Source organism: Drosophila takahashii, chromosome 3L (genome assembly GCF_030179915.1).
Source record: "Drosophila takahashii strain IR98-3 E-12201 chromosome 3L, DtakHiC1v2, whole genome shotgun sequence".
In the NCBI taxonomy this organism is placed as follows: Eukaryota; Metazoa; Arthropoda; class Insecta; order Diptera; family Drosophilidae; genus Drosophila; species Drosophila takahashii.
The window spans coordinates 31,030,488-31,045,846 of NC_091680.1; the positions used below are offsets into that span (position 1 = coordinate 31,030,488).

Sequence of the window (15,359 nt, forward strand, 5' to 3'; positions counted from 1 at the left end):
TTTGTTGTTTTTTTAGTCTGCTTAACAATTGGTAATGGATTGCGTGAGAGGAAATCTACATGTGCCATGCTACTTCCCTTCCTATACTCTACCTCGAACTCGAACCTCGAAGCTAGACCAATGGGCATGATTCCGTTGGTAGAAGAAATAGAAATAGATATCGACAATGTAAGATCGAATGCACTACAGAATATAGAAAAGGCACTCGTAGATACCATAGACTCAGTGTAAAACATTTACAAGGCTATAACCGCACCATGCAGTTAGCTCCGCAGTAACTGTATGCCGGGGGCTATTTGGGTCCAGTGGGACCATGACGCAGATTGTGCGTTGCAAGGTGTGCAACATGAGCATGAGAAAGAGATGGAGTTATGGTTGAAAAGTTGAAAGACGGTTGAAGAGAAAGAGGTGTAAGAAACAAATGCAAAAGAAAATATATTTGTTTTGTGAATTCCTATTACATTTATGTTTTATTTATGACTGTATACTGAAAAGTTTTGTTAAGTTAATACCAACTTAAACCTTAAGGAAGGAAACAATGTTAAGTTAAGACAACAGAAAGTTGAGAATAAAGACCGTGAAAGAAATCTGCTCTTGAAATCTGCTCTTCCGTTCACGGGGCAAGTTCGGTCCTCCCCGACATACTTATTTTTTTCTCCAAAAAAGATGTTACCAGCTTGCCCTTAAGGACTGATTTATTTTTATACCCTTGTAGAGGGTATTATAATTTCAGTCAGATGTTTGCAACGCAGTGAAGGAGACGTTTCCGACCACATAAAGTATATATATTCTTGATCAGCACCAATAGCCGAGTCCATCTAGCCATGTCCGTCTGTCCGTCTGTCCGTTTCTATGCGAACTAGTCTCTCAGTTTTAAAGCTATCGCGATGAAACTTTCCCGAAAGTCTTCTTTCTATTGCAGGTAGTACATATGTCGAAGCGAGTCGGATCGGACCACTATATCTTAAGGCTCCCATAGGAATATTCAAACAAATATAAGAAAATTCATTGTAACTTTGTAGTAGGCGTTTTGATTCTTGACTACTTAAAAACTAAATTTAAATAAATAGAAACGCTGAATCTGGATCCCTGGAACTGCACCGAGTAAGCATTCTTTAATCTACAAGGGTATATAAGCTTCGGCTGGCCGAAGGTAGCTTCCCTTCTTGTTTTTACTAAGAACAGAAACTTATTGCAATTACCTTACCCCTGTAAGAATTTGGTGTTCATTTTCTAACAAAAACTTACTTTTGCAGCAGCCTTCACCTACATATTCATTAAAAATAAAATGGAAATTTATTTCCGAGTAAACATTACATTGGATATATTCTGTAAATGCAATTAAGCATTTGTCTTTTGGGTGTGAGTCAAAAAATTGTCAATCCACTGTTCTATGACGGGCAAATTTTGTTCACTCCAACGGACTTCGTCTTTGATATTTCGCAGTGATCTCTCTATAAGGTGCTGTGCACTGCCAAACTGTCCATTGTGTTTATCATAGAATGTTTTGGCCATATCGTATCCTTCTTGAGTAGAAAACATTCCTGTCGCAGATGTAATTAGCTTCACCCAAAGAGATGTATTTTGAAACCTTGAAAGAAACATAATTTTTATAAGTCCATCTTATTCTCCACAACATGAGCAGGAGATATTGAAATTTTGTTTCGTTTTAAATAAATTTATGTATCGTCCAACTACTTTCTGAAAAGTTCAATAAGAACGAGTGAGGCAACAAGTTTTATTGTCCTTAATAGATTATTTTCAATTACTAAAAATTAAAGAGATTTTTAAAATAAATAAAAAATTTCTTAAAAACAAGAAAGGAAGTTAACTTCGGCAGGCCGAAGTATCCCCTTGCAGTTAAAATGGATACTATCTTTGAGAGCTTCAAACGCTTTATCTCGATGAGTCCCGTTTAGGTATATCAAATGCATATTGGCCATTTTTTTGATTTGGGTTTTAAAATGTCAGAAATCGAAATGCCTGCTTTATAATGAACAAGAAAGGAAGCTAGCTTCGGCTGGCCCTTGCAGATAATTCCTATTAATTTACAAATCGCAAAAATGTTAATTTTCCTATTATTTCTCATTAATTTTGCGTTCGTTTCAATGGCAGCTATATGATATAGTAGTTCGATTTTGATAAAATTAAAATCGAAATTTGAAAATATTTGAAAAGAGTTATATCCTAGAGTAAAAGAGAATAAAATAAAGACCAACGAAGCAATAATTTATTTCCTATTATATTCCTATTAATTTTCCGATCGTTCCTATGGCAGCTATATGATATAGTCGTCCGATTTTGAAAAAATTTTATTCGAAATTCAGAATTAGATAAAAAATGACATTTCCAAAAGTAGGATGTTATAGGTTCAAAAACACCCAAGATATAATTTTTTTACATTTTTTTTCCCGATTGTTCCTATGAGAGCTATATGATATAGTTGTCCGATCCGGCTCGTTCCGACTTATATACTACCTGCAATAGAAAGAAGACTTTTGGGAAAGTGTTATCCCGATAGCTTGAAAACTGAGAGACTAGTTTGCGTAGAACCGGACGGACAGACGGACGGAGAAGAGAATGTAATAAAAATCAACAAAGATATAATTTTTTTCCTTATAATTTTCATTTAATTTTTCGACCGTTCCTATGGCAGCTATATGATAAAAATATCCGATTTTTTAAATATTTAAGAAATTAACCATTCAAAACAATGTTTTAAAAACAATTCTTTTGCTGTTTATCATCGTATCGTAGAAAGTGTCATGGAGTTATGTTCTTACATAAACTTATTAATGGTGATGTCGACTCCCCTTTCCTTCTTAGTTCACTTAACTGGAATGTACCCTGTAGAACAGTTCGCCGTTTTCGTCCGTTGTCCCTGCCAATATGTAGATCTAATTATGCCCTGCATGATCCTTTTCGTGTTCTGTGTGACGACTATAATTCACTGTGCCACATCTTACTGTTTGATACCCCCAATGCTACTAATTATAATAAACTTATGTATTTTCTGTCTTCAAATAATTTATAAATTCTTTGTAAGCATGTATTTTAAACTGTCTATTGTTAGATCGTATTTTCTCCATGTCCGCGATTCCGCTTACTTGCCCAATACGGTTTAGGGCTCCGCTCGTAACAAGCTTTGCTTGGTGTCATAAGGGCCACTTGTTTGTACTGACCATAATGCATCAACGTCCAAGAGTAGAATATGGGATTGCTCCTCCCCGTGCCCGCCGATGCACACTGGTTGATCTAGTATGGTAGAGGCGGCCAAAAATACTTCCAGTTGGAATATTGGGCTGAAAATTTGTGTACTGCCATATAGACCCAATTTTATAAATAAAATAAAAATAAATTAAAAAACCATACGTTAAAGTCCGTAAATATTAGAAAACAACATTTTAAGACTTAAATTTAATTGCATACATTAGGGTAAGGAAATCTCTTATTAATAAAAGATATTTTATTTAAATTTTATTTTTATTGGTTCACAATATATATACTAGCTTTAAAAAAAATAAAATCTTCAATTTAAAACTTCACAATTGAGCAATTAAGATTTCAAAGCACAAAACAATATGACGAAAAAAAATATGCACGAATACAAAAGAGCGTATAACTCAGAAAGTTGCAAAAAGTTGCAGCTCAAATTTACAACATAGACTAAGAAAACATTCACTAATATTTAGAAATTAGTTTCATCAAAGGGTAAGAAGGGATTCACAACTTTTTCTTTATCTGAAATCGATGTATACAAAAAAAAAAGCGCCACTCACCAGGTCACTGCTAAAACAATAATTTTAAAACAATAACACAACACATAATAACATAAAAATTACTCAGTTTTATAGGACATACCTTAACATTCAATATACCTTTTACATGCCGACGATTTGACACGATTTAGTAATAGAAATTAATTTTTTAGTGGAAGCTTATTTTGGGGCAGCGTTCTCTGTAACGTGCACGTGTTTTTTTGTCTCACTTCTCTCGCTATTCGTAGCGTGTACGTGAGACCAAAAATTAATTTACCGTTCGATTTATTGGTCTGTTATGAAATATTTTTTAGAAAAAAATATGCAATTTCAGATTTTTGTTTTTTTATTTTTAGCCTATGAAATCAACCACTGTGCGATGGTAGCATTCGCCCTGGTAAGAACTGTTGTCTCCCCACAGTTTTGACCTGTGTACCACCTGTTTTACATATACGATCGAAAAATAAATGTGGAGATACTAAGAATTTAAGAAAACAGAGCATGTAAAAAACAGTTGACTATTTCTAGCTGTCTCAAAATACCTCTCACTTCGGGACCCTTTGAGCAAATAGTCACATAGAAACTGTTTATTTTCTTTCAAAAGGTTTTCGGTCTTTGCTCAACCAGTAATCGATTTTTATACCCTTGTAGAGGGTATTATAATTTCAGTCAGATGTTTGCAACGCAGTGAAGGAGACGTTTCCGACCACATAAAGTATATATATTCTTGATCAGCACCAATAGCCGAGTCTATCTAGCCATGTCCGTCTGTCCGTCTGTCCGTCTGTCCGTCTGTCCGTTTCTATGCGAACTAGTCTCTCAGTTTTAAAGCTATCGCGATGAAACTTTCCCGAAGGTCTTCTTTCTATTGCAGGTAGTACATATGTCGGAGCCAGCCGGATCGGACCACTATATCTTAAGGCTCCCAATCAAATATAAGAAAATTCATTGTAACTTTGTAGGAAGTAGGCGTTTTGATTCTTGACTACTTAAAAACAAAATTGAAATAAATCGAAACGCTGAATCTGGAATCCCTGGAACTGCACCGAGTGAGTATTCTTTTATCTACAAGGGTATATAAGCTTCGGCTAGCCGAAGGTAGCTTCCTTTCTTGTTTTGTTTCAAAACGGTTTCGGTTGATCAAAGACCGTTTGAACTGAACGGTGAACAAAAACGGTCTTTTGAGTTTTTATACCTATGTGTTTAAACACAGAAGATGAAAATTGTATTCTGTTTGTCAGTTTATCTCAAAACGATGTTTTAGGATACTAAACAACAACGCCAACTTACTCTCTCGGTCCGGATGGACTTCCTGGGTGTGTGCTTAAGTTTTGTGCATCAACCATTTGCAAACCTATTCTTCAACTTTTTCAATTGTCTATTTCATCATCAGTTTTTCCAACTATCTGGAAGGATTCTTTTATTATTCCACTTCACAAAAAGGGTGCGAAGGCAAATGCCCAGAATTATAGAGGTATTTCTAAATTGTCGGCAATTCCAAAAGCCTTTGAACGTATTATCACTTCTCATTTGCAACATTTATGTTCCTCGCTAATATCACCGTGTCAGCACGGTTTTGTTAAGCGAAGATCGACTACCACCAACCTACTTGAATTGTCATCAATTGTAATAAATGGATTTAACAATAAAATGCAGACTGACGTTGTATATACAGATTTCAGTAAAGCCTTTGACTCTGTTAACCACTCTCTTCTTTTATTCAAATTAGATTTGCTTGGGTTTCCATGTAATCTATTAACTTGGATTTCAAGCTATTTGAATGGGAGGACTCAGAGGGTTATATTTAAGAACGCTGTTTCTAAAATGATCCGCGTGACATCCGGAGTGCCCCAGGGTAGTCATCTAGGCCCTTTGCTGTTTACTTTGTTTATTAACGATCTTCCCTCTATCATAACAAATTCTCGCGAACTAATGTATGCTGATGATGTTAAGCTTTGTTTGACATACAATAATATAGAGTCTGGTTTCGGCTTACAATCAGACATTGATAATTTTCAAGTATGGTGTGAGTATAACCTCTTAAATTTGAACTGCCTGAAATGTAACGTAATGACCTTTCATAGGGGTACTCCTACGTTTATAAGTTATTTGCTTCAGAACTTGCCACTTGACCGTATATATTCAGTAAATGATTTAGGCGTTCTTCTGGACCCGAAGCTTAAATTTGACTGCCACATAATGTCGACAGTCAATAAAGCTATGAGTGTTCTTGGGTTTATAAAGCGTTGGTCAAAAGAATTTGATGACCCTTATATAACCAAATTATTATTTACCTTCCTTGTCCGTCCTATATTGGAATAATGTTCTTCAGTTTGGAGCCCACAATACCAAGTCCACATTGACCGTATAGAGTCGGTACAAAAAAATTTCTCCTTTTTGCCCTTCGTAGTTTGAACTGGGATCAAAACGTAAGGCTACCTTCCTACCAGAGTAGATTATTATTGCTTAATTTACCGACACTGGCAAATCGTAGAAAAATGCTTGGTACCATTTTTATGCATAATCTTATAAGAGGTGATATTGATTCTGTAGAACTTGTTAGCCGCCTAACTTTTAATGTTCCCGTTAGACTAACACGTAATTATCATCCTCTTAATTTATTAATTTATACTATAACTTTCTTTATCATCCCGGTATTAAAAACTAATATTTTAACTCATTTGCTTCACTCCTAACTGCATGTTTTTTTCATTATTTGTCCCGTCTTAATTGGTTTTATGTATTTGTGTTGGCTGTGGCTGCGTACCGACGGAGCCCCAATCTTCAGCAAAATATGATGCGGCGCACAGAGTGATTGTCCACCTGTGGCGGCGTTAGAAGTTCCTCGGAGTAGCGGTCTGTTGCCCAGGGTCCCAAATAAGAAGACGAAAGGTTCCAAAAATGTGCGTTGGATTTAATTAGGTTATGTAAAAAAGTATAAAAGATAAGAGCACAGAGGGTGCTTCTGAATGTATTGACTCTCGCTCGCAGACTAAATTGTCGGTTTTACATTTCATTTACCGAAGCTGCAGCTCTCCAAATTATGTATGTGCATATGACCAAATTAACTGTGATATGGTTCGATCTTTCGAACAAGACTACGAATAAAGGGCAAAGAAGAATGTCTGTAACTAGAGAGCTTACAGTGTGACGTCAGCTACACTGCAAGTTCTCGTGTTGACAATATGCAGTCCAAACATTCTCCCCCCTAATGATATTATTAGAATATTATTAACTGCTTCTTCAACGTCTTCGGTAGGTTGGAGGTTGGACGCTAAAAAGATAATGCAACTTAGAATTGTTGTGGAGGGTCAAGGTCACGATTTAACCAATTATCTTGTATGGGTAATGGGCACAATTTTGCTACTGGCCGTTTAATAATACCACTCTGAGACTGGAGTTTAACCACTCGAACCAAAACGTCTTGGCCGCAATGAGTTTCAGTAATTCGACCAAGAGCCCATAGATTAGACGGCAAACGTTCATCTTTAATGAGTACTAGATCGCCAGCCTGCAAGTTACGCCTATTTTCTAACCATTTCGGTCTCCGCTGCAAGCGTGATAGATAATCCGAGGACCAACGCTTCCAAAATTGCTGAACTAAGTGCTGACAGTTCCTCCATCTCTCGTTGGCACTTAGTTTATCGGCTTGTTCTGTTGGCATAGCGAGTAGAGCATCCCCAACTAAGAAATGGCCTGGAGTTAGGACCATCAAATCTTCCGGGTCATTGCTTAGCGGGCACAACGGACGAGAGTTTAAGCACGCTTCAATTTGAGCTAATACGGTGGCCAATTCCTCGTATGTGAGCGTACGATCACCAACTGTCCTTTTTAAGTGGTGTTTCATTGACTTAACGCCCGCCTCCCATAGACCTCCAAAATGTGGAGCGGAGGGAGGGTTAAAATGCCACGTAATCCCGTCATCTGTGAGTCTACCTAGAATCGTTTTTTCGATGTACAACTTGTATGCCAACTTGTCTGCTTGCAGCTTCCGATTTGCCCCGACGAAATTTGTGCCACAGTCGCTATAAATATGAACACATTTTCCACGTCGGCCAATGAATCGGTGAAGTGCTCCAAGAAATGCGTCCGATGTCAAATCCCCCACTGGTTCTAGGTGGATAGCCTTTGTTACAAGACATACAAAAACCGCTATATAGCCTTTAACCGAAGTCCGTCCTCTTCCTTTAGATGGCGATATGTTGAACGGTCCAGCGTAGTCAATCCCAACTGACGTAAAAGCCTTCTGTGGCCGAATCCTGGCCGGTGGAAGATTACCCATCTTTTGGCATGTAATATTAGGGTTAAATTTATAGCAAACAATACATTTATGGATTTCTCTTCGTACGGCGTTACGTCCGTTGATGATCCAACATTTTTTCCTGATATGATTGAGTGTAAGGGCCGCACCTCCATGTAAGGTACTGACATGGCTATAACGAATGACCAAGCTTGTAAATGAATGCTGATAAGGTAGAATGTATGGGTGTTTTTCCGCCATCGGCAGCAGTGCGTCCCTCAAGCGTCCTCCAAGGCGAATGATTCTTTCCGATTCATCAAAATAAGGATTGAGAGGTAACAGCGGACTTTGCTTATGTAACATTTTCCCTTCCGACAATAGTTTCCAATCGCCTGCAAAGCCTTCCTTTTGGCACAAACGAACCGCACACAAAAACCCTTCAGAAAGCTCGCTTACCGTGAGAGAATCTACTATTCGAGCAGATTTCGATATCTTGCAATTCCTTATAAATCGATGAACATATGCCAGGATGCGAATGAGCACTGTATACGATGAAAACCTTCCTAATATATCGGATCCGTTCTCTTTCTCCACAGAAATAGCGTTGCAGTGCATCTGCTTCTGTTCGCTGGTGACTCGGATATCGGTTCCAGGATCTAGTTTTGTCGATGGCCACTCACAATCTTTAAATCTCAGCCACGGCGGTCCATTCCACCATAATTGGCACGATGCTAATTTAGTAACACTGATTCCCCGACTTAGAAGATCGGCTGGATTATCCTCAGATGCTATATGTCGCCATTGTTTCCCATCGCATAGCTCCAAAATTTTGCTGATGCGGTTGGCAACGAAAACCTTCCACCTCGCAGCACCTCCTTGGATCCAGCTCAAAACGATCATCGAATCTGACCAAAAGACAGTCTCTGCAAAATCAATATGAATAGTTAAGTGATCCTTTAAATACTTAAATATTTTCGCAGCAATGACTGCTGCACACAATTCCGCTCTTGGAATCGTAAGCTGCGGCTTGATAGGCGCTACCTTGCATTTCGCTAAAATTAGTTCCGTATGAAAGGCGTTCTCTCCTATCGGAATTCGTAAGTAAGCCGCCGCACCGTACGCGTATCCTGACGCGTCGCAGAATATGTGTAACTGTGGAGTTCCCTTTGACATTCCCCAAGCAATGTAGCGTGGTATATGAATCTTAGACAAGTTTGGCAGCTCCTGAATGAATTTCTGCCATTCCTTTTGAAGTTTCAATGGTACGTGGTCGTCCCAACTAAGTTTTGTCTTCCACAGGGCTTGCACCATTCGCTTTCCAACAACGGTGATTGGGCTCAACCATCCCATTGGGTCGAATAACCTCGCAATCGTCGAAAGCATCTTTCTCTTTGTTGGTGTACCTGCTGGGAGATCAAAATTAAGTTGAAATCGAAACTCATCTTCATTGGGTTTCCAATATAATCCTAATGCTCTAATCGTCTCGTCACCTTGAAAATTTAGAGGCTCTTTGGTTTCCCGATGTTCTAGAGGTATTCCTTCTAACAGTTGAGGACAGTTGCTGGCCCATTTTCGCAACTCAAAAGATCCGCTTCTCATCATTCCTCTAACTTGAGCTTGCAGTTCCTTTGCATCGGAAATACTATTTGCTCCAGATAAAACGTCGTCCACGTACATCTGACGTTTAAGTACATTGGCTGCCAGCGGGTAGTTATGCTCTTCATCTTCGGCTAACTGCTGCATAACTCTAATGGCCAGATACGGAGCACAGCTCGTGCCAAACATGACCGTGCAGCAGGCGTATTCCTCTACCTGGACAGTGTTGTCCGGTTTCCACAAAATTCTTTGAAATTGAGCATCCTTCTTATGTATATTAATACATCTATACATTTTTTCCACGTCCGCAAGGAATGCAAACCTTATTGCTCTCCAGTTTATCAGTATTGCTGGGAGCTCCATGTGTAGTTTGGGCCCTATTGCTAAGATTTCATTCAAAGATTTCCCATTGCTCGTCTTCATCGATCCGTCAAAGACGACGCGCACCTTGGTAGTCGTTGACGATTCCTTGATTACTGGGTGGTGAGGTAAATAACAATGTGTGGCTCCCCCCGGGTAGCCTGTTTCTTCCGTTTGCCCAGCTTGTGTAACAACCTTTTCCATTTGCCCCAACTCCAAATATTCCTTTATTGTTTTGGAATACACCTCCTTCAGGTTGGCATCGTTGCGTAAACGCTTGTCCAAATGGCACAACCGTTTCAAAGCACCTTGACGCGACGACCCAATTACTAACTGGGGATCCAAAGTGGATAGAAATGGCAATCGCACTTGATATTTCCCTGAAGGTAACCGCACATGTGTATTAACAAAATGTTCCTCACACCACAAATCTTCCTTCGACAAAACTTCTGCTGCCTCATCCAACTGCTCAAATTCCCAGAATCTGCGAAGTAATCCTTCTAATTCCGCAGATGATTCGTCCTTGATTACTGTCACCGTATGCACCGTGACCCTTGTGTTGGGTTCCTTAACTTTTCCTGATATAATAAATCCAAGTCGTGTGCTTTGAGCAATAGGCCAGCCATCCGGTCCGCGATGTATTTCACTTAGCATTAATTCATCATAGATATCACTCCCCAACAATATGTCCACACCTTGTGGAACAAAATAATTAGGATCAGCCAGGCAAAGCTGTTGAAATTGAGACCATTTTTCCACAGATAAGCGACGATTTGGCATGCGCTTACTCACCTTTGGTAACACATACGCAGTCACACTATACCTTGCCTGTGGCTCAAACCTTGATCCAAAACATAAACGAACGGAAGAAGACGCTTCGGTAACTAGTGCGTTGGCCAGTCCATTAACCTTAATGTATGCCTTTTGACGAGTTAGTCCCAACTTCTGAACTACGTTTTCCGATACAAACGAAGCTTGCGATCCTTGGTCCAGAAATGCTCGGAACTGTAGTATGAACCCTTCTGCGGACTGGATCCGAACTAGCGCTGTTGGCAATAGCACTTCATAACTAGTCCCAGTTGCACTCGAAGTCCCGCTAATTGCGTTGGAAGTAACTTGTTGAACCTGCTCATTTGGCTCTTTAGTCAGCCGAACCCGATCCAAATGTATGAGCGTGTGATGCCGATCTGCGCAAATCGAACAATTGTTTTTAAGTTTACATCTTCGTGAGTTATGGTTATTCCCCAAACAGTTGAAGCACAAACGTTGCTTCATAACAGCTTCCCTCCGTGCTGTTAGATGCATGCTTTCGAAAACTTTGCAATCTTGAACAGAATGACCGTTCTTGCAACATATGGCACATTTCTGCTCCGATCGGGCGACAAAGGAGGATTTCACATCTCGGCGCTTCTCAGACGATCCCGATGCTCCCTTTCGATCCTTGTTAGACAATGTTGTCCTCTCGCCACTGGCGGACGTAAGCATAGTCCTGTATTGTCCATCGAGATGCGCGGATAATTGTTCGAATGTTGGTAACTCCTGTGAAGTAGCCAGGGATTTTTCCCAGTCCAACCGCAGCTCCGCAGGTAGTTTCTTCGTCACCAAGTAAACTATGACATGACTTTGATCGAAAAGGTTAACGCCAACCTTTTCCAATGATTTAATACAAGAACGACAAGTTTGTAAAAACCCCTTAAGCGAAACAGGGTCATCGCTCTGCACCATGGGCTGTTGCTCTAATACCTGCATATAATGTTGAAACAGAACACGCTTATTATCATATAAGTTTAATAACATTTTCCAAGCTACAGGATAATTTGTTTCGATCAGTGTTAGATGTTGAATATCTTTGATGGCTTCCCCTGACAAAGAATCTTTGAGGTAATGGAATCGATGTAGATCAGTGAGTCTAGGGCTATTATGCACTCGCGCTTCAAATATTTCCTTAAATGCCGGCCAATCTACAAATTCACCGCTAAATATAGGCAATTTAACCGTTGGAAGTTTAACCTCATCGATCGTGGTTTGGTCTGGTGCTATAAACCCTGACGATGGCGCGTTGCGATGCCCATCCTGCAAATCAAGATTGTTAATTCCTGTTGACGCAAGAAGTCGATCCTTCCCACCGGGAAAATTCCTCTGGAAAATAACATATTTTCAAGAGGTTTCTCCATAGAAGCGGAAGGGACTAAACCTCATTCACCCCTTACATTTCTTCCATCTCTGGTTTCAAAATACACGGGGGTGACACAAAAAGTAAGGGGGAAATGAGGTTTCTATCTGGATCTCTGGCAGAAGAATGCAGGACAAAATCCACTGGTTTTTCGACTTCCCGCATTATAGATTTTCCACACGTACCCAGTTATGGTTTTCCTCCACTTGCAATATCTGTTTTTCTACACCCTCCCAGTTTTGGTTTTTCCAGACCCTCGCAGTTTTGGTTTTGCACTGCTTTGCAGTATCGGATTTTCCACAATAAAAATCATGTTTTTTGTAATATTTGTTTGTGTATTTATTAATAATATTTACAATCGAAGCATTGGAACTAAAAATTTGTAATGCCTGAAGCATTCCCGGGTTTTGCTTGGCCGAATGCAGTACTTAGATATCCATTTCTTGTCTGTCTTCTGAAAATATCAAACATAATTTAGATATGAATGTAAGACCAGGAATAATAATAAGAGTAATTACCATTATTAGGTCTCCGCACAAAATTAAAGGATCTCTCCAGAAATTATGTCTGGTTTGCCATGGCCGATCATTTACCCTCTGTTCAGTTGTTTTATGTCAGGTATCTATATCAAAAACTATGAGAAGAAAAAATAAAATATGACAAACGCAGGCGCAACACTTCTGGTCCCAAGAAGTCTCAGTCGGGCTGGCTGAAATAAATGTAATATTTTGATTAAGTTAAACAACTAAGTTCGTACTGAAGTACTATTTATACAACCATTTAATGAACACCTCACACCATTTACCACTGGTAAAGATTAAAAACATTTCAAGTGTCACTGAAATGCAGTATTTGTGTTGAAGATAGCATCCGGAGGCGTATATTTATTAATGGCGAAAATATCTGTGATACTAACCTTTGTAACGCTGAAATAAAGGTTATAAAAAGACAAAATTCATTTTATCACTCACCTTTTTATTGTTGTTTAGATTAAAATTAACTATTTTCACTTTTTTTTCACTTTTTCCAACAAATTTAAAAATGATGTGACCCTGCATTATATTCTTGATAATACCATACAAAATGCAGATAAATGTGAGGTAAATTTCGTTGTAAAGTTGGGTCACACTTTGGCGCCGAATAAATATTTAAACAATACTTTTCAGGGACCGTAATCATTAAAGGTTACGTATATTATAGGTATATTAGGCATTTTTCGTGTTATCAATACCACCAACACGAATTTTTATATTTTAACAACACTTAAAAATGGCTTAGGCCACGATCTGACGATCAAATTATTTTATTTCACAGAAAATGTTTAAAAATGTAAAAAACAACAATAGTTTTCTTTGTAATTTAATGTAATTCCTTGATAAATGTGATCAAATATTTTAATCGTCTTACCGTGGCTTTTCTCTATAATTTGGTTGAATCCCACATTCATCCTTATTATTATTTGAAAAATGTTGAGTAAAATAAATTAATATTATCATTATAGACATTATGATAATAATGTTATATAGTTTAATTTTTTTGATTAACAATTATTCATATATTTTCTACGAATTTTAAAATTACTAAAAATTAAAAATAAATGTGAGAACAAGTCTCTTGGTTTTGGTGCAAATCATAGAATTTTTGAATTTGGTGATTTTTTTGTTCAAAAATATTATAATCGTGGTGCCACAGAAATCACACAGCGCATAAGTGGCCTGATATTGATGCTACTCAGAAACCCACCCCCATTTAACGCTCAGAAATTATCTAACCCCACACCGCCGCCTGCAAAAAGGAACAGGATTTCAAGAACACAAAAACCAACTTCTCACATTCCCGCTGGGTTAGTCTCATTTAGGTCAGTTCTAATCTGCGCCACACTATCAATATACGCTTCTTGGAACTTTCCTTCAAGGTCTGCCTCCATATAATCGTGCTGAACCAACTCGTCATCCGCACGCACCAATTTTCGATGGTTCTCTCGGAACTCCATGCGAATATTGGCCAGAGATTCTAATCTAGTCTCCATATGTGCTTCCGACTTATTAGTGCCAGCTTTCCGAAAGTTCTCTAACATGCGGCGTACAGAATCAATCAAAGCTGATTGCTCCGCAATTAATTCCTCAAATGTCTCAGCCATGACCTTGACCCTCTTTCTCACAACAAAACACAGTGCACTAACCTTCTACAATAACCTCTTCGCGCTCCAGCGTAGTCCAAGTAGTGACCCACAGATATTCCACTCAGTCCAAGAGAAGTCTTCCCGGGTTTCGGCACCAAAATGTGTTGGCTGTGGCTGCGTACCGACGGAGCCCCAATCTTCAGCAAAATATGATGCGGCGCACAGAGTGATTGTCCACCTGTGGCGGCGTTAGAAGTTCCTCGGAGTAGCGGTCTGTTGCCCAGGGTCCCAAATAAGAAGACGAAAGGTTCCAAAAATGTGCGTTGGATTTAATTAGGTTATGTAAAAAAGTATAAAAGATAAGAGCACAGAGGGTGCTTCTGAATGTATTGACTCTCGCTCGCAGACTAAATTGTCGGTTTTACATTTCATTTACCGAAGCTGCAGCTCTCCAAATTATGTATGTGCATATGACCAAATTAACTGTGATATGGTTCGATCTTTCGAACAAGACTACGAATAAAGGGCAAAGAAGAATGTCTGTAACTAGAGAGCTTACAGTGTGACGTCAGCTACACTGCAAGTTCTCGTGTTGACAATATGCAGTCCAAACAGTATTCTTCCTCGCGAACTCGCGTTTTTGCCCAAATTTACAAAAGGACCCCGCGCGTAACAAACACGTGCTTGGTGTCGTTGGGCCACTTGTTTGTACTTCTCGTAGTGCATCAACGTCCATCATCATTCATTCATCTATTGAACATGCAGAGAAAGCAGAGGCAGCAGAGGCAGCAGAGGCATCATCACCCAAGGCAAGTTGACTTTGATATATTTCACGTAGGTGTGCCTTTAAGTTTCTCGAACAGATAGCTATCAGGGACATTGACAGGGACTCGAGAAACCGGCCCTTAATAATACTACTTGATATCTAGGGTCAAGGAAAACGGATGATATTATAGGAACTGAATTCAATATGTGTGATCGCTTTTCTAAGCATTTTGACAATGCTACACTATATTTAGAGGACGATTTTAATGTCTAAGAGCGAAGAGAAAACCACTGGAAATATAAGTCACTTAGCAACAAATCCAGTTTCTGAAGTTTTAAAGAGAA

General features: G+C 38.9%; 1 protein-coding gene across 3 annotated transcripts in view; it reads right to left on the bottom strand.

The window, feature by feature from the left end:
* Positions 1 to 1,308: 1,308 nt before the first annotated feature.
* Positions 1,309 to 15,359, bottom strand: part of LOC108069518 (aminopeptidase N) — a 502,889-nt gene continuing 488,838 nt past the window's right edge. For all 3 annotated transcript variants that reach the window (XM_070214353.1, XM_044392629.1, XM_044392633.2), the window contains one exon: positions 1,309 to 1,591. In XM_070214353.1, coding sequence (XP_070070454.1) covers positions 1,342 to 1,591 — 250 coding nt within the window. In that variant the 3' untranslated portion in view covers positions 1,309 to 1,341. The remainder of the gene's footprint in view (positions 1,592 to 15,359) is intronic.